Source organism: Carettochelys insculpta, chromosome 24, assembly GCF_033958435.1.
Source record: "Carettochelys insculpta isolate YL-2023 chromosome 24, ASM3395843v1, whole genome shotgun sequence".
Classification (NCBI taxonomy): domain Eukaryota; kingdom Metazoa; phylum Chordata; order Testudines; family Carettochelyidae; genus Carettochelys; species Carettochelys insculpta.
The window spans coordinates 14,743,457-14,764,878 of NC_134160.1; the positions used below are offsets into that span (position 1 = coordinate 14,743,457).

Genomic DNA, 21,422 nt, shown 5'->3' on the forward strand with positions numbered 1-21,422 from the left:
AATTCAGCCAGATCCATCTGCTTGATTCCTTTATTACATGGTCCTACTTGCAAAAGTGATTGGCTATAAATGGCATCTTATTACTCAGGGAATCTTCTCTCTCCATTTTTCTGGCTTTAGTTAAAAAATCAAATGTTAACTGATTTTTACCCCTCCTGTAGCTCTGCAGAGCTAACTCAGCTGTGGGAGTACCAGTGGCTATTTCCCCTTTGTGCACCATCAACAACCCTGGGTAATAAATTCCAATCAGTTTAACCTGGGCAACTTTTGCTAAACTTTATCAAAAAACACAGTTTGGGTGGCCAGATCTTTATGCCTGGAAATGACGTGGAAGAAGGAAAGAACCCCACTAGGAGTTTGCAGGGGCAGCAGTTAGTCATTTTATATGCAAATAATGCCCATCTCATCTGGAGTCAGTGAACTGAAATAAACCTAAACCCCACAATGATACTTTTAACAGTTGGTTTTCAGAGGAAAGCTGCTCATTTACTAGACTGCTCCAAGTGCAAGGACAATGCTCAACAGAAAGCAGACAGCCAGGAATTGAAAGCATTAGCTTTTTATTGGAACTAATTTTTCAAATCACACATGGAAAGCAAAACTGCAAACACTTGGAGGTGCAAAATGGCAGAGCAGTGCTGTAAAGATCCCAGCCTTTCAGACAGGCAGGCTGAGCACCCCACTGCAGTGCATTTGCGATCCCCTGCCTTTCCCCTTCCCCCTTCATTGAAAGCTGCTGGGGAACCAAACATACTTCAGAATTGTGTTCTCTCAGGTATTTCCTACTCTGTGGCTCTAACTCTTTTCTCAGCTAGAGTGGTGTAAATAAGGGCTAGCTCCTTGGAAGCAAACTGAGTTGGCTGGGTTGAAACCATCAGGTGAGGAGGATCAGACCCTACACTCACATTTCCACAGCAGCAAGAGATTGTTCTGAGCTCCCAGTCCATTGAACAGTAGTGAAGTTGGTGCAGACTATAAGCAGACTCCTGCTGTTGTGGGTCAGTATTCGGCAGGGCTGAGCAGCTGCCAGGTGAGAAAGCTATGGGACATTCACAGCAGCAGAGACATTGTTCCTTTCAGAAGGTGGGGCTTAAACTCCAGAGTAAGGTGGTGGCAACTCCTTGCAGGGCAGTTCTAAGGCTTCCTCATATGAGGGCAGCATGGCCTGTAAGGAAGAAATCATTAGAGGGCACTAGCTGTGGACACAAGGAAATGTTCCAACTGGATTTTATCTTTTCCTAGGGCAAAGGAGTGTGGAGGAAGTGATATGGCTTCTGAGGGCCAGGGGTGTGGAAAATCAAAGCATGGGTGAATCCAGAGCCTCTGAATCAAAATACAGGAAACTCTACAGCCTCAGTAGATGATCCAGAAGTTCTGTTAGTGCAGCCCCAGTAGCAAAACATAACCCGCTATGTAGCACAGCCATGGGAGTCAGAGCCAGGATTTGGGCTCCACCAGGCCACCAATGGGGGAACAAAGAGGGCAGTTACCCCTGGGCCTGGTATTTCAAAGGGGGCTGGAGCTACAGTCGCAGCTGCTGCTACTTTGGCTGTGACAGAGGCCAGAGCTCCATGCCCCTTTGAAGTGCTGAAGTAGCACTGCTCCAGCTGAGCACAGCTGCGAGGGAGTTGGTGGGGGACCAGAGCCACAGTCAGTGCAGTGCTGAAAAATGGTGGCCCTTGGCCTTGTCTCTTCAGCCCTTGGACCCCACTTTCCAGTGCACAGAGCCAGGCCCCCCTCCCACATTTCCCCGGGGCCTATGGCAGCTGCTGGGCTCCATACTTGCCTGGCTGGATGGTTGTCAGAATCAAAACTGGACAAAATTTCCAAATTGAAACACAAAAACATCAACAAAGTTTTAATTCAATTTTTCACAACTTGTTTTGAGGGAGGTGATCTCAAATACTGGTGTTTTTATGATGTATTCTTATGGTTTTTGGAATGCTCTTTCAGTTGCTCCACACATAATCCCAAAGCAGCTTCTGCTCAAATCATCAGCAACGAAACAGTTAACAATATTGCTGTTCCAATTAGACTTCAAATTAACACCCCATTGAAGTGAATGGGGAAGTATCATAGCTTGCTTACACACTGATCCAGCAAAGTACTTACCCAAGAAATGAATTTTAGGCATGTGCTATCAATTTCCATCAGATACTTATATTCTTAAAGTTCAGCACTTGCTTAAGTGCTCTGCTAGATCAAGGCCTTAGCCTGATTGATTCAGGCTGCCTGCAGATTCAGTAAGACAGCTCTGCATTGGGTCACACTCAGGTATCCTGTGCAGCAGAGACTCCTTGATTCAAAACTACTACATTGTACCAGTTTGACCTGCACTCCAGTGTAACTCCAATGGTTTTGCACCACACTGAAACTGCAGCAGTGTGGGAGCAAATCAGACATTTATTATTGTTTAAAAGAAGCTTCAATTCTGCATGAAGTAACCTGGACTCCTTTTCCCAATCTCCAGCCACACCCTGCCTTTTCGTGATGGAGACCAAAAGCTGGGAATCTGAAGTTCTCACCTTCTCAGCAAACTCTGGCATGACTTTCACCTCCTCTCTCTTGCTGGCTTTAAGGTACTTGAAGCAACTCCAGACACATTTGAACATGTAGGCCTGAAAATCAAAGGGGGAAACTGGTCTGTCATTGCATTACTTCCACAGAGCTGCCTTTCCACTTCCTGACAAAATAAAGCCAGTGACAGATGAACCACTGCAATATAGGCCTAGGCCTGCCATTGCACTGCTGCCACTCCTGTGACCTGGATGCCAAGGAGCAGTGTGCACAAGCTATCTTGGGTCCCTGGACAAGCTATCTCAGCATGGATGCTTCACTCAGCAGATGGAAGCTCTGCTTCGGTGAATGCTGGCTTTGAGCAGCCAGAAGGCTCGTTTCTGTAAGGTGAAGTCAAAGTGAGGCTATTCATGTGCTTAAAGTTAAGCAAGTGCTTTCAGGTTTTTATGGATCAGGGACAAGACTGGCCCGCAGAACTGAGCCCAGCACTGGGAGGCAGGTCACTGTATTTAATTTGATCATGTTTTCCTGAGTGGGGCAGTAACTCAGAGAAGCACTTTGGGCCACAACCTTTGCATCCCAACCCTCCAGGAAGAACAGGAAGGATACTTTCCAGTGGGAATGAACCTAAAAGTTCTGCCCATTGAATTTATTATTCTTCCATTAGTTCCACTTTTCTGATAAAATACCCTCTGTCCCTGGAGAATTTTATGATATAAAATAGAGTTTTTCTAGGAAAACAGATCAATTAACAGACTGTGGACCAAGAAAATAAGCAACACACCATATGAAACAAACATTTGCTTTGCTGTTGCAGCAAGGAGAAGTCCTGCACGTCTTATGTTTATTGAAAATGTACTTTGGAATATGCTTTGAAATAAATCTCAAACAGAGCATCGGACAGAGATTAATGAGGGGATTTTCAAAGGAGCCTTAGGAACTCAGATGCTCTACTCATAAACCACTGAGATAAATGCACCTTTCTGAGACAATACAAATCACCAATTTGAGACTAAAGCATATGGGAGCTGAGACCCAATATTCTCATTCAAGGGGATCCAGCTGTGGCGTGAACTTACAGAAGCGATCAGGTGAATCCAGAGTCTGACCAGCTTTTAAAGACACTGTAATCTCCCCCAGCGGGGAAGTCCTCCGCGTATGATGATTAGGGTGACCAGCCATCCCATTTTTGGTGGGACGGTCCTGTACTTGGGACTTCAAAAAGGCTTCTCTACTTATTTTAGAAAAGGGACGAATTGTCCCATATTTTCCACCAGCAGCTGCTGGCCGGAGAGCAGGGAGCCCGCAGGCTAGCCTACTGTCAGGGAAGCAGGGGAAGCATGGGTGGCTGCCCTGTCCTTGCCACTTCCTCGGGCTCAGGAAGGTTGGGGAAAGCACCACAGCTGCTTGCCACTGCCACTTCCTTGGGACTCCTGGGAGCACTGGGGGCTTCCGTGGCCTGGAGGTCAAGGAGGGCGGGTGGCTGCCATCTCCTTCCCGGCTCCCCAGGCCTGGAGGAGCTGTCCCTTCCCCATATCTCCCTGTCCCAGATTTGGGAAAGGGAGATATGGTTGCCCTAATAACAATGGCATTTCACAACAATGCCCCTGCTCGGAATCCCCACCACAGACACTTCTTTGACCCACTATGCCCAACCACAAACAGCCAGCCAAAACAACTACCCTGAAACAAATCAACCTAAAAAAAAACAAAATCAAAACATTCACAGTTGCCAAGAAAAGATTTTACAGCAAAAAAGGTAAAACGCCAGATGCTCCACAAATTCCACTAAGGACTTAGCCATTAATTTTATATGAAATGTGCCCTGGTGGTAGGTGGCAATATGGTACCTTGAAAGAGAGAGGTGAGAGACTCTCCTGAAATTAGGAGGATGTGGGTACCTAAATGTCGTAGATCTCTTTGCAAATCGAAGCATATGGGGCAGAACCTCCTATCTGTGATCTCAGTCTCATCCTGGATATCTGCACTGAAGCTGATACTGGAATTTGCATGAGTTTCAGCCATTTTCAGTGTCAGTAGAATCTTCCCTTAAGAAGTCTAGCTGTGTCAGACAAAGGACAAGTATGCTTAGGTTAGGCAGTGAGTTCTGGGACATCTTTTTTTACTATTGCTCAACGTTTGCCAAATTCAAGCAAGGCCTGCCGCCATGTCCCTGAAAATGAAATCTGAAAGGGCGCGTCTACACTTGCATTCCTCTTTTGAAAGAGACATGCAAATGAGGGAAATGGAAAATGCACATCAGGAACAGATTTACATATCTGGCACCTCATTTACATATTCCTTTTTCAAAAGAGCTTCTTTCGAAAGAGCAGTGTCTACGCTGCCTTTCTTCTTTCTAAAGAAGCTCTTTTGAAAGAGTAATATGCAAATGAGGTGCCAGATATGTAATTCCGCACCTCATGTGCATTTTTGATTTCCCTGATTTGCATGCCTCTTTTGAAAGAAGAATGCAAGTGCAGACGCACCCAAAGAGCATAATGGCAGGTCCAACCAATATGCAACTCTAAGCCCAAGCGTGAGCCTTTAATTTCAGGTCTGCAGCCACCTGCTTCTTATAACTGTAGGGCTGAGGAGAGCAGTTTTATTGCTGGCTAGAAACTTGGTTAAAAACTTCTTGCAGATAACAACAGAATGACTGAATATAGGCCATTCAGACGGGATCAAAATTCACCATCCAAATTCAATGGGACTTGGGCACCTAACTCTGGTGTCGTATGAAATTGCAGCTTCTCTACATAGCAGGAGAGGGAGGGAGTGGTCCTACTGGAGGGTACTGGTGGTTGTTGGACAGTTCTTGGGGTGGGGGCCACTTGGAATTCTGGAGGCTGCGAGTGCTGGATGGGATGACAAAGTGGGGTGCACCCCTTACACCTGCTCGGGCAGGTTTAACAAGAGGCCAGTTAGCTTACTTGGCATCACTTGTGAGAGGGAGGGCCAGTCTTGTGAATGAAGCCCAGCTGGAGTAAGGGAAGGAGTCAGGATACTGAAAGCAGAAAGAGGGCTGCAGAGATCATGGGGGGGGCGTCATCCAGAGCAAACCTAGGGGGAGAAGAAGCAATGGGATCCTGCTTTGGAGTAAAGGGGTGTGACACAAGGTTAGTAGATGTGGAGTAGAGTGGGCTATCACTGTAAACCCAGAAACAGGCAAGAAAGTGTCAAGAAGGCTAAAGGTTAGGAAGATTAGTGAAACAGCAGTAGGGACAGGGATGGAGGACCTGATTATTGGATATGGGGTCCCTGGGCTGGAACCTGCAATGGGGCAGGGTTGGGCTCCTGTGCAAGCTTTTAACTTAATTCCATAAAGCCTGGAGCTGGGGCTGAACACCCCTGAAGATGACATTTAGACAGTGGGGTTCTGTACCCCTGGAAAGGGTGGACTCAGTGGTGACCTGGCTGGAGATCCAAGATCCTGGAAGTCCATGGCATAGCAAGTGATGAGCAACAAAGGAGCAACTGACACAGCAAGAATCAAATTCCCTGAGGTGTGTGCCAGGAGGTGGGCTAGTCCTGAGTGTCTGGCTGGACTTCACTGAAGGCTACCTTTAGCGCATTGGTGTGAGCACAAGTCTGTCAAACAGGAGGATTCCATCAGCTGTGTGAAGGTACTGATGGAGTGAAACCATGGAGGTGAACCTGGGGTGGGTGCCGGGGATAAGTAAAATATTAGCTGCCTTCTTCCTTCAGCACTGCCCGATACCTAGTGCACAGAACATTTCTGGAATGCCCCCATCTGTCTATCCCAAAGATAAGGAGCTATCATGCTCACAGCACAGAAGCAAGGAGTCCCATTTGGTTATGGGGGTGGGAGGAAGATTGTTCTTGGCCATTCATTAGGTAGACAAGAGGGAGAAAATATGGGAAGTTTCCCTCTCCTGATATCCCACCACAAAGGAACCAGGAACAATTGTTGACTTTCCCAGCACCACCAGGGTACTGATCACCCCAAAGAAGTGGGGAAGGAATAATAGAATCATAGAACACTAGACCTGGAAGGGACCTTGAGAGGTCACCAAGTCCAGTCCCCTGCCCTGATGGCAGGACCAAGCACTATCTAAACCATCCCAAATAGATGCCTACCCAACCTGCTCTTAAATATCTGCATTGATGGAGATTCCACAATCTCCCCAGGCAATTTATTCCAGTGTTTAACCACCCTTACCATTAGGAAGCTTTTCCTAATGTCCAACATACCCCCTCTCTTGTTGCAGTTTAAGCCCATTGTTCCTTGTCCTATCCTCAGAGGCCAAGCAGGACAATACTTTTCTCTTTCCTCATTGTTACACCCTTTTAAGTACTTGAAAAAGCTGCTATCAAGTCTTCTGTAAGGCCTCTTTTTTCCAAACTAAACAAACCTATTTTTTTTCTAGTCTTCCCTCATAGCTCATGTTTTCCAAACCTTGATTCATTTTTGTTGCTGTTCTCTGGACCATTTCCAATTTCTCCACACCTTTTTTAAAGTGTGGTGCCCAGAACTGGACACAATACTCCACGTGAAGTCTAATCAGTGGAGAGTAGAGCTAAAGAATTACTTCTAGTGTCTTTTTCACAATACTCCTGTTAATGCATCACCATTTCAAAGATTATTAATGAGGCACTGAATAGAATATTCAGTGCCTCATTAGCATTAGGATGCTTCCGACCACGGTACATCGTAAGCTCCGCTTTTGAATGTGCGTGGCTCAGTGCGGCTACACCACGGTCCTTTTTAAAAGGACACCGCACATTTCGAAATCCCCTTATTTCTCTCAGCTGAGGGAAATCAGGGGATTTCAAAATGTGCACGGTCCTTTCTAAAAGGACCCCCGTGTAGCCACACTGAGCCACGCACATTCAAAAGCAGTGCTTTTGAAGTGCTGCGGCCAGAGGCGTCCTAATGCTAACGAGGCACTGAATATTCAATTCAGCTCCTCTTTAGTAATCTTTGAAATGGCCATTTGCACGGCCATTTTGAAGTTTTGGCCAAGTGTAGCCACAGCCTCTGAGAATGGCTATCCAGCCAGCTATTCACACACACCCATAGTAGTCCCTTCTAGATTGCATTTCCGTAGTTTATTGATTGGAAAGTCATGCGAGACTGTGTCAAATACTTTATTAGACTTTGGGTATACCACATCTACTGCTTCCCATCTGTTATCTGATCAAAGAAAGCTGTGGGATTGGTTTGACATGATTTGTTCAAATCCTTACTGACTGTTTCCTATTACCATATTATTTTCCAGATGTTTGCAGATTAATTCCTTAATTATTTGCTCCATTATCTTTGCTGGCACAGAAGTTAAGATGACTGATCTGTAGTTTTCTGTGTTGTTCTTATTCCCCTTTTTATAGATGGGCATTATATTTGCCCTTTTCTAGTCTTCTGGAATCTCTGCCAACTTCCATGATTTTTCACAATGATAGCTAATAGCTCAGACACCTCCTCAGTCAGCTCCTCAAGTATTCTAGGATGCATGTTTTTGGGCTCTGGTGACTTGAAAACATCTATCTTTTCTAAGTACTTTTTAATTTATTCTTGTCTTAAGCCCAGCCCATTTCCATTAGCATTCATTATATTAGTCATCCTGTCACCACTGACCTTCCTAGTGAAAGCCAAAACAAAAAAAGGCATTAAGCCCTTCTGTGCTTTCCATGTTTTTTATTATTGTTTTTCCCTCTTCATTGAGCAATGGACCTGCCCTGCCTTTGGTTTTCCTCTTACAATCAATATATTCATAGAAGTCCATGTAAAGATCAGAATAACGTGAGAATCCCCACAGGAGTGCCCTCAGAGAGTGTGATCCCATCTATTTCAGCAGGAGCTGCGTGCAGGTGCCTCAGGGCAAGACTCCAGTCTAGCTGTATGTACAACCCAGTATTAATAGGCCTTACTCTTCCTTCAGACAACTGATTTCATCTGTAGTAGGACTGACTTTACTCCTTTAAGCCCTGCTCCTTCTGGGATGCTCATGGTGCCTAGCAGCTGACAATAGTAGACCCAGAAGCAGTGAAATCTTGACAGTTTAGGCCCCTAGAGCATTAGAATCAAATCAGAGGTTCTCTCTCCACAGCCAGCAGAATTTTTACAGGTTGTTGACACAGGGGAGCTCAGGCACAAAGTTTCTGGTATATCTCCTGCTGGCTGCAGTAAATATTGCTTATGAGATTAGAGGAATGTTTCAGAGTCCCAGCCATGGTCACTTAGCACTTCGTTTAGCTCCAACTCTTTTAATCTTTTATATTTGTTCTTATAATGCAGGCCGTACTCCAAACCCAGCTGCCTCCATAGTGTGTATGGACCCATGCTCTGATTGCCAGAATCCCTGGGTGTGCAGAGCATTGATGCCAAAGATAAATGGCTCTGTGGATCATTTCCTTGTTGGCATTATATTGCTGCTTGTAGCTCCCTGAGGCGGTGACATTAACACCCGGCTGACTGGCCTGGTCAGTTATACAACCTCTTCAACCCATCAGCAACCAGGCAACAGCTGCAGGACAAAATAATGCAGTGCAAGTACCAGAAGCAGTTTGGGGCAGCCAAGCTTGCTGCCAGATATAATGGGACATGGCCCTCGGCCATGCTGCCCAGATGGCATTGCACTGAATTCCAGGGAAGGCATGCCAGGAGAAGGGCAACAGGTGAATGCCTGGCATAGAATTCTCATTGCTGGATGAGAGGTTGTTGAAATGTCCAGGCCTGGTCCCATGCTAATAAAGATCTAATAATCATAATAAATTTTACCACTTTACCTTAACAGTATGTTAAAAATCCCCACCTGCCTCCCATCTCCCAGCATGGGCTGCAGATTTGTTTTTGACAACTCCTGTGCTTTTTTCCATCTGGGTGGTGAAGGAAAAGCTACTGAGCTTTATAGTACAGCATATTTAAATATTGATTAGCCCCAGGTCTCAGTTACAGTACATGGTTGAGGCAGAAATATACATCTCAAGAGTGCAAAGGCAGGGGCTCTGCAATTCTGGTCATCTGTTTTCCTCCTTCCCCTGTACACTAGTCATCTCCAGAAAAGCCCATATAGCATCACTTGATCAACAGGTAATAATTGTAATCATACCAACAACATTTTGCATTTTTTAAAGCTCCCCTTATCCGACGATCTCTAAGTGCTTTATTACAACTGACTGTCCCAGCCAGGGGACAGATAAGAATTATGATTATAAAGCCTCTCTCTTATACCATGTTTCAGCTGGAGATCTCAAAGCACTGCCCATCTTTAATATATTTCACCGCCCCTGGGGTGAATGGAGTGAATAGGCGGGGAATGGAAATGCCGAGTGTAAGTGACTAGCTCAGTTTCACACAGGAAATCTATGATAGTGCAGGGAACTGCACTTGCCTCTTTAGCATTGCCAGCTAGCGTCCTCACCATTGGGCTATCTGTCTCCCTTCTGCACAGGGCAGTTAAACAGCTTGGTACAGGAAGTTAGTGGCAGACAGGAAACAAAATCCATGTGCCTCTCTTCCCTTGCCAAGTGCCTGCTTTACTGGCAGTGCAGAATGGAGTGCTGACACCACACTTGGGGCAGTAATGTCAAGTTAGAAGGTGAATAGCTGGCTCCACATGTACAGGGACAAGGCTGGTTAGATGGAAGGACAGTAAACACCTGCAATGGGATTTGCCAAGGCAGTGGAGGCAAAAAGGTGCTGGGTTGGCTCAATGGGTCTTGAGATGCTACTCTGAAGGGAACTGTGAATTGAAACAGATGAGTCTAAATGGGCCACATGGCCTGTTTAGATCTACAAAGCCTCTGTAACTATGGGCCTCACAGAAACTCAATGGCTTGGAAGTGGTCCCTTGTTTGAATGGGCACAGCTGCCTTTGCATCCAGTCCACAGCGCATTATGCATCAGAAGAAAGTGAAGGGAATTGCAAAGCTCTAGCATGTACATTTCATGGGCCAGAGTTGTGTTCCGCTGTCAGTCAGCAGTAGCAGAGATTCACCTGTCATCCCCATGGTGACCAAAAGCCCCGTCAAAGGAGACTTTCATTAGAATAGCATGAACAACTTCCAAACTGTGAGAGGAGTTGGGTTGGGCATAACCTCACAGGAATGTGACAGAAGTGACATCTCATCTCTTAGGCCTCTGTGGTCCTCTTTGTCTGCACCTATCTGTTGTCTCTTGTCTGAGATTCCAAAGCTTTTGGGCCAGTGTGCATCTTTCAGTTCTGTGTTTGTACAGCACTAGCAGAATGGACTCCTAAGTGCCACAAGGGTGATGGTGTTGATGCCAGCCAGTCTCAGCCTTTTACTTCCAATGACCCCATATTACAACAGAGCAAAATTTCAGGGTCCCTGCTTTCATGGACATAAACAAAAGGTGTTCTGGCATGTGTTGCCCATATCTATTTGTGACACCACTGTCCCCTCGCAGGGCTCGAGTCTCCTCTTAGTAGCACCATGCTGACGCGACTGAAGTTAATTTTCGTTTGCACCAGCTGAGGCTCATCCCCAAGGTGTTTCAACTCCTGTCATGCACAGTACCTCATTGAGCAAGTGAGCAAAGACATCAGATACTCACTGGGCACCAGCCCTACCCATGCACAATGGAAAGTTACTCATGCCACTGAGGGCAGATTGGCATAGCTCCACTGAAGTCTGAAATATAATGGTGTTGCACACACACACACTAACACGATCCTGTCCTGGCGTATTTTCCATCTCAGAGGAGTAGAGTCACATTCCCACACACATCTGTGTGGTGGGTCCAGCACAGAGGGAAAAGCTTTTGGTGAAAATGGATGATGTGTTACCTACTCATCTGCCTAACCATGTAGTAAATTTACAGGGAGTTCTATTTGCCTGTGACACAAAGTTTTCAAAGGCTCCAAAGCTATGCCAGTCTCACCAGTCAGATTTCTACACTGTTCCCGAACCTGACACCTTGCTGTGCTAATATTAAAAACATATGATGAAGTCATGTCTAGAAGGCAATAAGATAAGAATTGTCCTTCATATCAGCTAGTCTGGCTGCCTGGGAAAAAATCTCCACTTGACAAACAGCATTTTCATTCAAGCTGCATCTGCTGCAATAGCTGGGGATGTGTGTGGCTTTTTGAAGTGACCTGAAACTAGTCAATGAAGAAAACCTGTTCTCTGAGCTTTCAAGAGACAAATAGAAACTCTACCTTGACATCTTTTTCTAAAAGGTGGGGAGAAGTTAGGAGTGGGGGAGGGGTGTTAAATGAATTTTTGGGAAGCAGCATCCCTACAGTTCAGTGGTTTAAACTGGAATAAGTTCCAGAGACATCAGGGCAGCTACACTGATTTTCATGAGCCCAGGATCTGACCCTCTAATAACTGATCTGATTTATTGGGGTGTACAAAAGCCAAATCATCCCCCATCTTTTATTCTCAACTCATGAGTCCCCTGGAGGTTGATGTAGCCATGTCAACTCTCAAGAATGGGGAGAGTTGGAGCCTTGGAGAGGTTTTGTTTCATGGCTGCACTTGTATCTAAGCTATCAAAACAAAAAGCAGTCAAGTAGCACTTTAAAGACTAGCAAAGTAGTTTATTAGGTGAGCTTTTGTGGGACAGACCCACTTCTTCAGACCATCTGTCTGTCCCACGAAAGCTCACCTAATAAACTACTTTGCTAGTCTTTAAAGTGCTACTTGACTGCTTTTTGTTTTGATAGTGTATAGACTAGCATGGCTTCCTCTTTGTATCTAAGCTGTACACCCACTGATCCTGTGAAGCTCAGTAAGTACCTTTAATGGAAGGATTGGAGGGATGGAGCAAACTACAATCAAAATGGTTGGTTACCTTTAGGAAGAGGACAGCAATGAACGTGATGGTGAAGGCAATCATCACTTTGACATACTCCTCAGAAGACAACTTCTCGTGACTTGGCAGGAAGCTCTGAAACGAAAGGTAAGTGTCCATAACACCCACAGGTCTTTATTCCAACCTCAAGGGTGTGTCTGCACTAGCTGGCTACTTCGAAGTAGCTGGCAAAATGTCAAAATAGTACACGTCACATCTACACGTGCCGTGAGCTATTTCGATATTGAAATCAACATTAGGCAGCGAGACGTCGAAATCACTATTCTTATCTGAAGATGAGAATAGTGCCTTACTTCGACATTCAACTTCGAAATAGGGCGTGTAGACGATCCGTGTCCCGCTATGTCAAAATAGCAGGGTCCTCTATGGCGGCCATCAGCTGAGGGGTTGAGAGATGCTCTGTCCAGCCCCTGCGGGGCTCTATGGTCACCGCATGCAGCAGCCCTTAGCCCAGGGCTTCTGGCTGCTGCTGCTGCAGCTGGAGGTCCATGCTGCATGCACGGGGTCTGCAACCGGTTGTCGACTCTGTGGATCTTGTGCTGTGCAGGCAGAGTGTGTCTGGGAGGGGCCCTTTAAGGGAGCAGCTTGGGGCTTTGCTGGCCCCTTATTTTGACGGGGAGCACTTGTGTGTGTGGACGCTCCGCATTTCCTTCCGGGGCGGCTCCTTTCGAAGTTCTCCGTCACTACTTCGACATTGAACGTCGATAGCACCAGCCTGGAGGATGTGTAGACGATACGCGTCGAAGTAGCCTATTTCAATGTATTTACGTCGAAATAGGCTACTTCGACGTAGTGTGCTAGTGTCAACGTAGCCCAAAGCGTGGATGAAACAATTGACAGATTTGGTTTGAGTTCTTGGAGACACTTTCCTTGCATTCCCTGTTATTGAGGAAAACTTTCACGATGGAAAGGTTCAAACACTCTCTTTCTGCTGAAGTGGCAGGGGACTAATCCATGAGAGTTTTTAATTTCCCAGTGATGATCAGGTGTTTGCCAATGTTCCCTGGCCAGTATCAGGGCTAGCCCTTACTTGTAATTGCATGCTGTCTGCTAGGAATATGTGTCATGGCAGACTATGGGTAAAATGCCTTGCTCTGATGAGCATAGGCAGATTTTGAGTTAGTCAAAATTCCTCTCTTCAACAGAAAATTTGAATAATAGTAATAATAATAATAATAATAATAATAATAAATATACATATTCAAAGGAAATGTTCAAGTTTCTAGGGAAAAAATCCACCCTCAAAATATTTCACCCAAAAAATAAAATATTTTGGCCAAAGACAAATATTTTGATTCTGAAATGTTGCTGCAGTGCTTCATGGTACCTATAGTTCAGGTGCCTTTTATGCAGTCCTCTTGTATATCAAATAAATTTCAGTTTTTGGCTGAAATATTTCTTTTTTTTTTTTCTTTTGCCAAAATATTTCAGTTTTCAGATGCTCTATTCTTCAGCCAAAAAAGAAAAAAAAATATCTACAGAAAGCAGACATTTTTCATGAAAAATCTAGAGTCATGAAAATCTCAATTCTCCACAGAAAAACAATTTTGGTGGGAAATTGCCAACTGGCCCTAATATTTTCACTTTCTTTAACTCATGAATTTGTTACCTTAAAACCTGTTCCTAAATCATTGAGGTTAATGGCACTTACAAGTTAAGGATGCTTGTTTAACTGGTTTGCTGAGTAGGTATGGACTTGGTTTGTGCTAAGTGCTTTGCTAAATCAGAGCCACAGTGGAGAGTGGTCCTCAGGGAGACTGATTCCCAACTTCTCCATTTTGCAGATTTAATTTGCACCCACAAAATTGGCCCCAGCAAAACAAGTTGTGCTTTTAAGAAACGCAAAAGCAAATAGTCAGGGATGAGCACAGTTATGTTAATTAAAAACCTCTATCGATAATCTTTAGCATGCAGCAGAGCAAATTGAGGATGTAGCTCTAAAACCTAGTGTTAAAGAAACATTTTTCATAACAGAAGAAAACTGGGTGAACACTTTGCTGATTTCCTTAATAATCTAAAGCATAATCTGATGCTGTCCAGGCTCATGGTTGTTGCCTCATTTATTACCTACCTCTTGGTTCACAGAATGGAAGCTGAGATAGGTTGGGACCTCCATGTACGAACTGCAGAGTGTTAGGATGTGCAGACAGAAATCAAGCAATTGCACTGCCAGGAAGGGAACCTTCGTGTGCGCTTTCTACAGAGACAAAAATGCTAGAGTGATCAAGGTTTTCTTTTTGGTTATATGAAAAAGCCACGATCGTGGGGTTTTCCTTAGCTATAAAGAGCTGGATTCTTTTTGTCCTGACCTCGGACTTAACTCTTTTTGATGCCACAGCCCTTTTATGCTACTCTGACAGTGTAATCAGGCCTCCATGTGATCTTATGTTTAAGTTGCTCCTGAAGGTGCCTTTGTTTTTTGTTTTGTTTTGTTTTGTTTTTTGACGAGGTGGTTTAGAGGTTACGTCTACACTGGAATCCGTATGTCAGGCTGCAAGGTATGTCTGCTCTGCAATCAGAGCTGTGACTGCAGCGTGTGGAGACATACTCATGCTCGCTGTCAGCTAGGTCGCTTTGGGAACAGAGCAGTGAAGCCATGGCACTGTTGGTGTTAGCAGAGGCTGTACAACACCTGTAGCCTTCCCCTGGGACACTGGATACATACTTGAACAGCTAGCCCATGCTGCCAGAGCCTCAGTGATAGATCCCAGCTAGCTTGGATATGACTTCACATGCATCAGTCACATGTTTGAGTGAAGTACAGACCACTCTCATTGTCCAAGGAGAACTAGTCCTTGGCATTATTGTTGACTACAGTGCAGAGCAGATGTAAAGTGCTGTGTTTTACCATCACATCCCATTTGCACTAGGGCACCTGACAACCCAAGGGGCAGGGTAATGGTGGATTAGGCCTGTCACCTACCAAAGTTCTCAGGCTAAATATTTTCAGACTCAGTGAGCTGGATATGTAGGCAGGAGGGGCTAATATTAGGCAGCAAAGTCCATATTCAGGTACAAGTAGGCTGAATTTAATGTAAAAATAGTTGTCTGAGTTTCTGGGCTTCTGCTACTGGGAATTTCTGCCTTTCACTGATTCTGAAAATTGTGACTGATTTCAATATCTAAATATAATGGTTGATGCTTACTGTTTAGGCTTCAAGTTTGACTTTAGGCCAGAGATGAAATCTATGTATTTAGTTACCAATGGAACGAAAGGACAACTCATCACTATGGTTTCCTTTTAAAGGACTGGCTAGGTCCACCATCAGACCTCTCAACTGTCCATCATCTTAGACACAAATGTTCCCTTGCCCCATCCCTCCAGCTGTTGTCACTTCAGTTTTATAAAGGTAAATAAATTACCTCAAGGATGATGAATCAGGCAAGTGAGGTGGTAGGAAACTCAATGAATGTTAATTGAATTATTCTTGCCTGAGGGCAGAGTTTTCAGTTACATGGTGTTGGCAGATCATCACTGGACTTTGTGGGTGAAATCCTGGCCTCATTGAAATCAATGGCAAAATACCCTTTGAGTTCAGTGGGGCAAGACATTCAACCTTCACTCACATAGCACATCAGGTAGCGTGCTGGGGTGCCATGTCAGATTAGATCACTAGCCTAGCTGCCTTAGGTATTTACAACCCCATATCACAGTAACATTGGAACACCTCATCATCTTTTTAATGTAGCCATCCTGTGAGGGAAGGAAGTTCTATCAGCCCCATGATAAAGGGGGGAGCTGAGTCACAGAGAAACTAAGTACTCAAGAAGTCTATGGTGTAGCAAGGACTTGAACCCTAAAGCCTCTGGTGATTATCCTAACCACTGGACTAATCTTTATGTCCCTCTAGAGCCTTTGTCTAGTCCATTAAGTCTAGTATCCTGCCTCCAGGTGTGGCCCATCATGAGCTGTCTAGGAGGCCAAAGCCATTCCATAAATGAAGCTAACCCAGTAGGATACCTGATTACTCCTGTTTGGAGCCTCCATACATACAATGCTATTGACCTGTGCCTGGGCAGGCTGAAATGTGGGCTCATGCTTGTTACTTACCACATGGCTAATGGACATAAATGACAGCATTTCAGGGACCTGAATGTAGGAGCTGAAAACTGCGAAGAGGGTGAGGAGAAAATCCATGATTTGCAGAGCCAGGAATGGAATCAAGAGGCGTTCCCTATTCTGCAGGGAGGAGAGAGAAGGAGAGAGCAGGCAACTGATTATTTCTGTCCAAGTGCGGTCAAGTAGAAAGTGCTATTATGGTGCAACCGTGCTGTTATAGTTAGAAAAATTTGTAAACACACACCCCGGCAAGAAGTTTCACCTGTAACGCTAGATACAAGTGTGATAGGCATGTTAGAAATCTGCATTAGAGATACCAGAGCTGATTAAAAATGGGTTTTGGTTTTTTTGCAACATGAAAGGCAAAGTATTTCCATTTGGAAATTCTGCCACTTTGCCTGATGGGAATTATAATTTGAGTACCTCAGACTGCTGTTCTCCTCCATAGGCTGAGCTCCCTAATCAGATGGTATCTCCCACGATTCACCAGAATTTCTCTTACCGGAGAGAGGAAATGCTTGTTTCATGAAAGTATATAGTCTAGTCAGCCCATACACGCGAGCAACTGCCACTAGGCACGAGGGTAGCATTTCCAGATCAGTATATTTTGGGTTCTGGCTGATGTATTTCAATAAAAAAAACGACCTCAGCTGTCAGTGGAAAGCTGACTCCTGGCACAAAAAAATCAAAGAAAACCCAATTTTCCATGTAAAACAATGTTGAAGGAACATTTCCCCCTAGCAGGCACATCCAGACATGGAGCAAGTTTGTGAGTGACTCATTCAATGGGTTTGAAATGATAAACAACTTTCCCCGAACCATCCCTATAAAAATTAAGATTAAAGAACAAGGTGTCCTTTGGCAACTTAAAGACTAGCAGATTTATTTGGGCATAAGCTTTCATGGGTAAAAGCCGCTTAGCCAAATGCCTCATTTGAAAAAGTGTTTTTTACTCATGAAATCTCACGCACAAATAAATCTGTTAGTCTTTCAACTGCCACAGGACTCCTTGTTGTTTTTGCAGATAAAGACTAACATGGCTTCCCCTCTGAGACTTGTCACCAATATTAAAGATCATTTAAAAATTATATACCTTCACCACTCCATAGAGAAGATAAAAGCTGATGATGAACAGCATGATAATCAACAGGAAGCTGGTGGTGATATCCGCTATTAAAATAAAAAAAAAATTAAGATCCCAGTGCAGCACATGGGCCAAATCTTCTCACTCAGTCACTGCTCAATGGAAAGTTTATCTGAGTTAAGGAGTGGAGGATTTAGTTCCATAAATCAAAACTATTTCTTCAACACAATGACTTATACCCTTGTGAACCCACAGGACCTTCACTGCTAAATTTAGATGCTCCATCTCAACTGAAGAAGTACCTCTGCCACGCCACAACTAGTAGGATCATATTCTCTGTGTGGATCAGCCGGTAGCCAGGGACTTGACACAGTTAACCATGGAATTATATGAATCTATGTCGTCAGTGGAAGATAAATATTTTGCAGATTATTTGCCTACACAAATTGTCTCCCAAAGCAAGTAGTAGAATCCCCATCATGTGGGACATTTGCATCTGGGTTGGATGAGGCACTGGCGAATGCAGGAAAAGCTCAATACCATCTTTCCACCTCCAATTTCTCAGATTCTACAGAATAAGACTCATCCTTGAGCATCGTTATCTCAACTCTTCCCTAGACTCAGCATGCTGTGCCTGCACATTGTATTTCGGGAGCCTGAATGGATGGAGCCATGTTCCCAAATACCCTCACATTATGGATCAAATGTGGACTGACTGTGCCAGAGCTGAGTTTCTGGCTACACTGCAGGATTCTCCCTTCCACTTCCCAGAGCAGGGAGCACAGCTGCTTATGGTGTGCTATGGAAACAAAAAGATCCCCCCTTTTCCTTTCATAGAATCTGTTGGAATAAAATCTGGACACCTTGCAAGAAGCAAGCAGGAGGGTTTATTACACGCAGGTCTGGTGGAGTGCCACTTCGCCCATCAGGACTCAATGGAGCACTGCCAGACAATAGGTTACAATGGATTATATTGATTATTGGTGGGCAGGGGAAAACTATGGCATGGATGTTACCCAACTGTGGATAGATCTTAGCAGCAAGATGAAATGAGCACAATAAACCAATAATCTAAAAAGGTTACAGAGTGCCTCTGCCCGTTGCTTATAGAACATTTTATCTGTAGTACAAGTGGTTTTCCTTAACATGTTACTTAAACAAAGCAGATATGCAATAACAGCTATGTGTCTAAGTGTCTCGACTTGCCAGACACCCACCACATCTGCAAGAGATGCAGCAAAGACTGGCACTCTAGTGCGGGTCTTCACAGTCACAGTAGACGCTGTAAATGAAGTCCTCAATTGAAACTATAAAGGGCGCGATCCATAGTCTATGCAGACTGAAGGATGCCTACTACTAAGTGTCTGGATGATGCACCTACAAGAGTAATATTGGTGCCTTTACACAGGCACATCCAGGGGTGCTTATCTAGAAAATTAAAGCAAAAGAGACAGTAACAGCATAGAACAATCACACATTTGTTTTGAGTACCAGCCTGGGATGGTAGAGGAGAAAACACCACACATTGGTTCTCATATGCAGGCTCTCTCTTTGAAATGTGGTTGCTGATACAACTATACCTCCCTTCAGACTCCAAGGTCCTGCCTGAGCTGGGACAACCTTCCCTGGGTCTGGTGAGTGGGGGGAGGGGGGCAGTGAGGTATCCATCCACTCATGCTAACTGGCTTTCTGAACTATAGGATTATAGGCTTACTCCAGACTTGAGGATTCAAATAGGCGGTCTTTAGCAGAACACTATAACCTGCCTCAGAAATTTCCTTCCAACAGAATCACAAAATTCTTGGGCTGGAAGGGACCTCAGGAGGTCATCTAGTCCAGCCCCTGCCCAAAGCAGGATCAACCCCATCTAAGTCATCCCAGCCAGGACCATGCCAAGCTGGGACTTAAAAACCTATAGGGATGGAGATTCCACCTACTCTCTAGGTAATGCATTCCAGTGCTTAACCACCCTCCTCAAGAAATAGTTTTTCCCAATGTCCAACCTACACATCCCACACTGTAACTTCAGACCATTGCTCCTTGTTTTGCCATCTGTCACCACTGAGAACAGTCTCCCTCCATCCTCTTTAGAGTCCCCTTTCAGGAGGTTGAAGGCTGCTATCAAATCACCCTTCACTCTTCTCTTCTGCAAACTAAATAAGCCCAAGTCTCTCAGCCTGTCTTCATAGGTCATCTGCTCCAGCCTTCTAATCATTTCCATTGCCCTCCACTGAACCCTCTCCAATGGATCCACATCCTTTCTATACTAGGTGGCCCAGAAATAGATGCAGTACTCCAGATGTGGCCTTACCAGTGCTGAGTAGAGGGGAATAACAACTATTCTAGATCTGCTGTAAATGCAATTCCTAATGCACCCTGTAGGGTGCGAGAAGAGTTTGTAATGGTCTTATGAGAGCAGATCGACCCCTCTGTGAATCCTCAGGAGAATCTAAACAGACCAGTCTGTGCAAGGTGAAAGCTGCAAACTGCCATGGGAACAGCTGCAGAACAAGGCGCGCTTGCCAAGATTTCAAGGCTACTCTGGCAGTAGGCCACAAGAGATAGTGATAAGAAATGCATAGGCAATTTTAGGCAACCTTATGTTAATGAGCTCAGCTTTATCAGCTAGTGTTAGGAGGCCTGTTACTGAGCCTCTTCCCGAGCGAAGCTCCGACGCGTCGGGTTTTCCCCCACGGGTGACTGCGGTGTCTCCGGGGCTCCCGCCGCGGGTGTCACGCTCTTTCAATAAACCAAATATAGCACTCGCCTTCTGGGTGCAGCCTTGTCCCTGGGGAACCCGAGCCTGGTTGGCTACACACCCCAATATGTTGTTAGCCTTCTTGGCTACAAGGGCACAATGTTGACTCATATCCAGCCTCTCATCTGCTGTAATCACCAGGTTCTTTTCTGCTGCACTGCTACTTAGTCAGTCAGTCCCCAGCTTGTAACAGTGCTTGGGATTCTTCTATCCCATGTGCAGGACTCTGCACTTCTCCTTGTTGAACATCATCAAATCTCTTTTGGCTCAATCTTCCAATTTGTCTAGGTCACTCTGGACCCTATCCTTACCCTACAATGTATCTACCTGACCCCCTAGCTTAGTTATCTGCAAATTTGCTGGGGTGCAATCCATCCCCTCCCCGAGGTCATTAATAAAGATGTTGAACAGGACTGGCCCTAGAAATGATCCTTGGGGCACTCCACTTGAAACCGACCACCAACCAGACATTGAGATATTGACCACTACATGTTGGGCCCATGCATCAAGCCAGCTTTCTATCCATCACACAATCCATGTATCCAGTCCACGCTTCCTTAGCTTATGGGCAAAATGTTGTGGGACACTGTATCAAAAGCTTTGCTAAATTCAGGGTATGTCACATCCATTGACTTCTCCATTTCCACAGAGATTTTGAATCCTGGTTCCCACTCACACTAGGGCATCTGACCCAGGAGTGTGTGGGGTGCTGTAGTGCCCTCTGACTTGAAGTGGTTTCCACTATATACTGGGTTTAGGGTTTGATCCAATGGTTGCCAGCATCCCCACTATAGCTATTGTTCCAGCTCCCCTGGGCAGCTGGCTGGGGAGCAGCCACAGAAGCACAAACTGTTCTTCCCACCCTCTCCCAGTCTTATCCCCACACTAAAGCTGCCATAGGAAATCTCCGTGCACATCCGAGGAGAATGGGGCCTCCCCTGCACAGCCTTCTACTTTGCTTAGGGATTTCTTTGCTGAGGATGGAAGCTTCCTCAAATCTGGGGTGCACCTTCTGAGACTGCCTCACTCCGTGATTTATACAAACACGCCAGTGAATGAATAAGCATGTGCTATGAGTCTCTCTCTCGCAGTCTGTCCCTATGAATCACTGCTTACTCCCACAGCAGAGTATCCTGGAGCAGAGAGAAGTGTGTTCCGAAATAAATGTCCTCTCTCACTGAAACTGTGGTATAAACAATGT

The 21,422-nt window shown here is 45.1% G+C and overlaps 1 protein-coding gene across 1 annotated transcript in view; it reads right to left on the minus strand.

Annotated features, from left to right (window-relative positions):
- Positions 1 to 549: 549 nt before the first annotated feature.
- The window catches only part of LAPTM5 (lysosomal protein transmembrane 5), a 45,901-nt gene continuing 25,028 nt past the window's right edge, over positions 550 to 21,422 (minus strand). The window contains exons 3-8 of the mRNA XM_074976412.1: positions 17,473 to 17,549; positions 16,371 to 16,499; positions 14,391 to 14,516; positions 12,299 to 12,394; positions 2,526 to 2,618; positions 550 to 1,165 (exon numbers count right to left, since the gene is read on the minus strand). Of these exons, the coding sequence (XP_074832513.1) occupies positions 1,091 to 1,165; positions 2,526 to 2,618; positions 12,299 to 12,394; positions 14,391 to 14,516; positions 16,371 to 16,499; positions 17,473 to 17,549 (596 nt within the window). The 3' untranslated portion in view covers positions 550 to 1,090. The remainder of the gene's footprint in view (positions 1,166 to 2,525; positions 2,619 to 12,298; positions 12,395 to 14,390; positions 14,517 to 16,370; positions 16,500 to 17,472; positions 17,550 to 21,422) is intronic.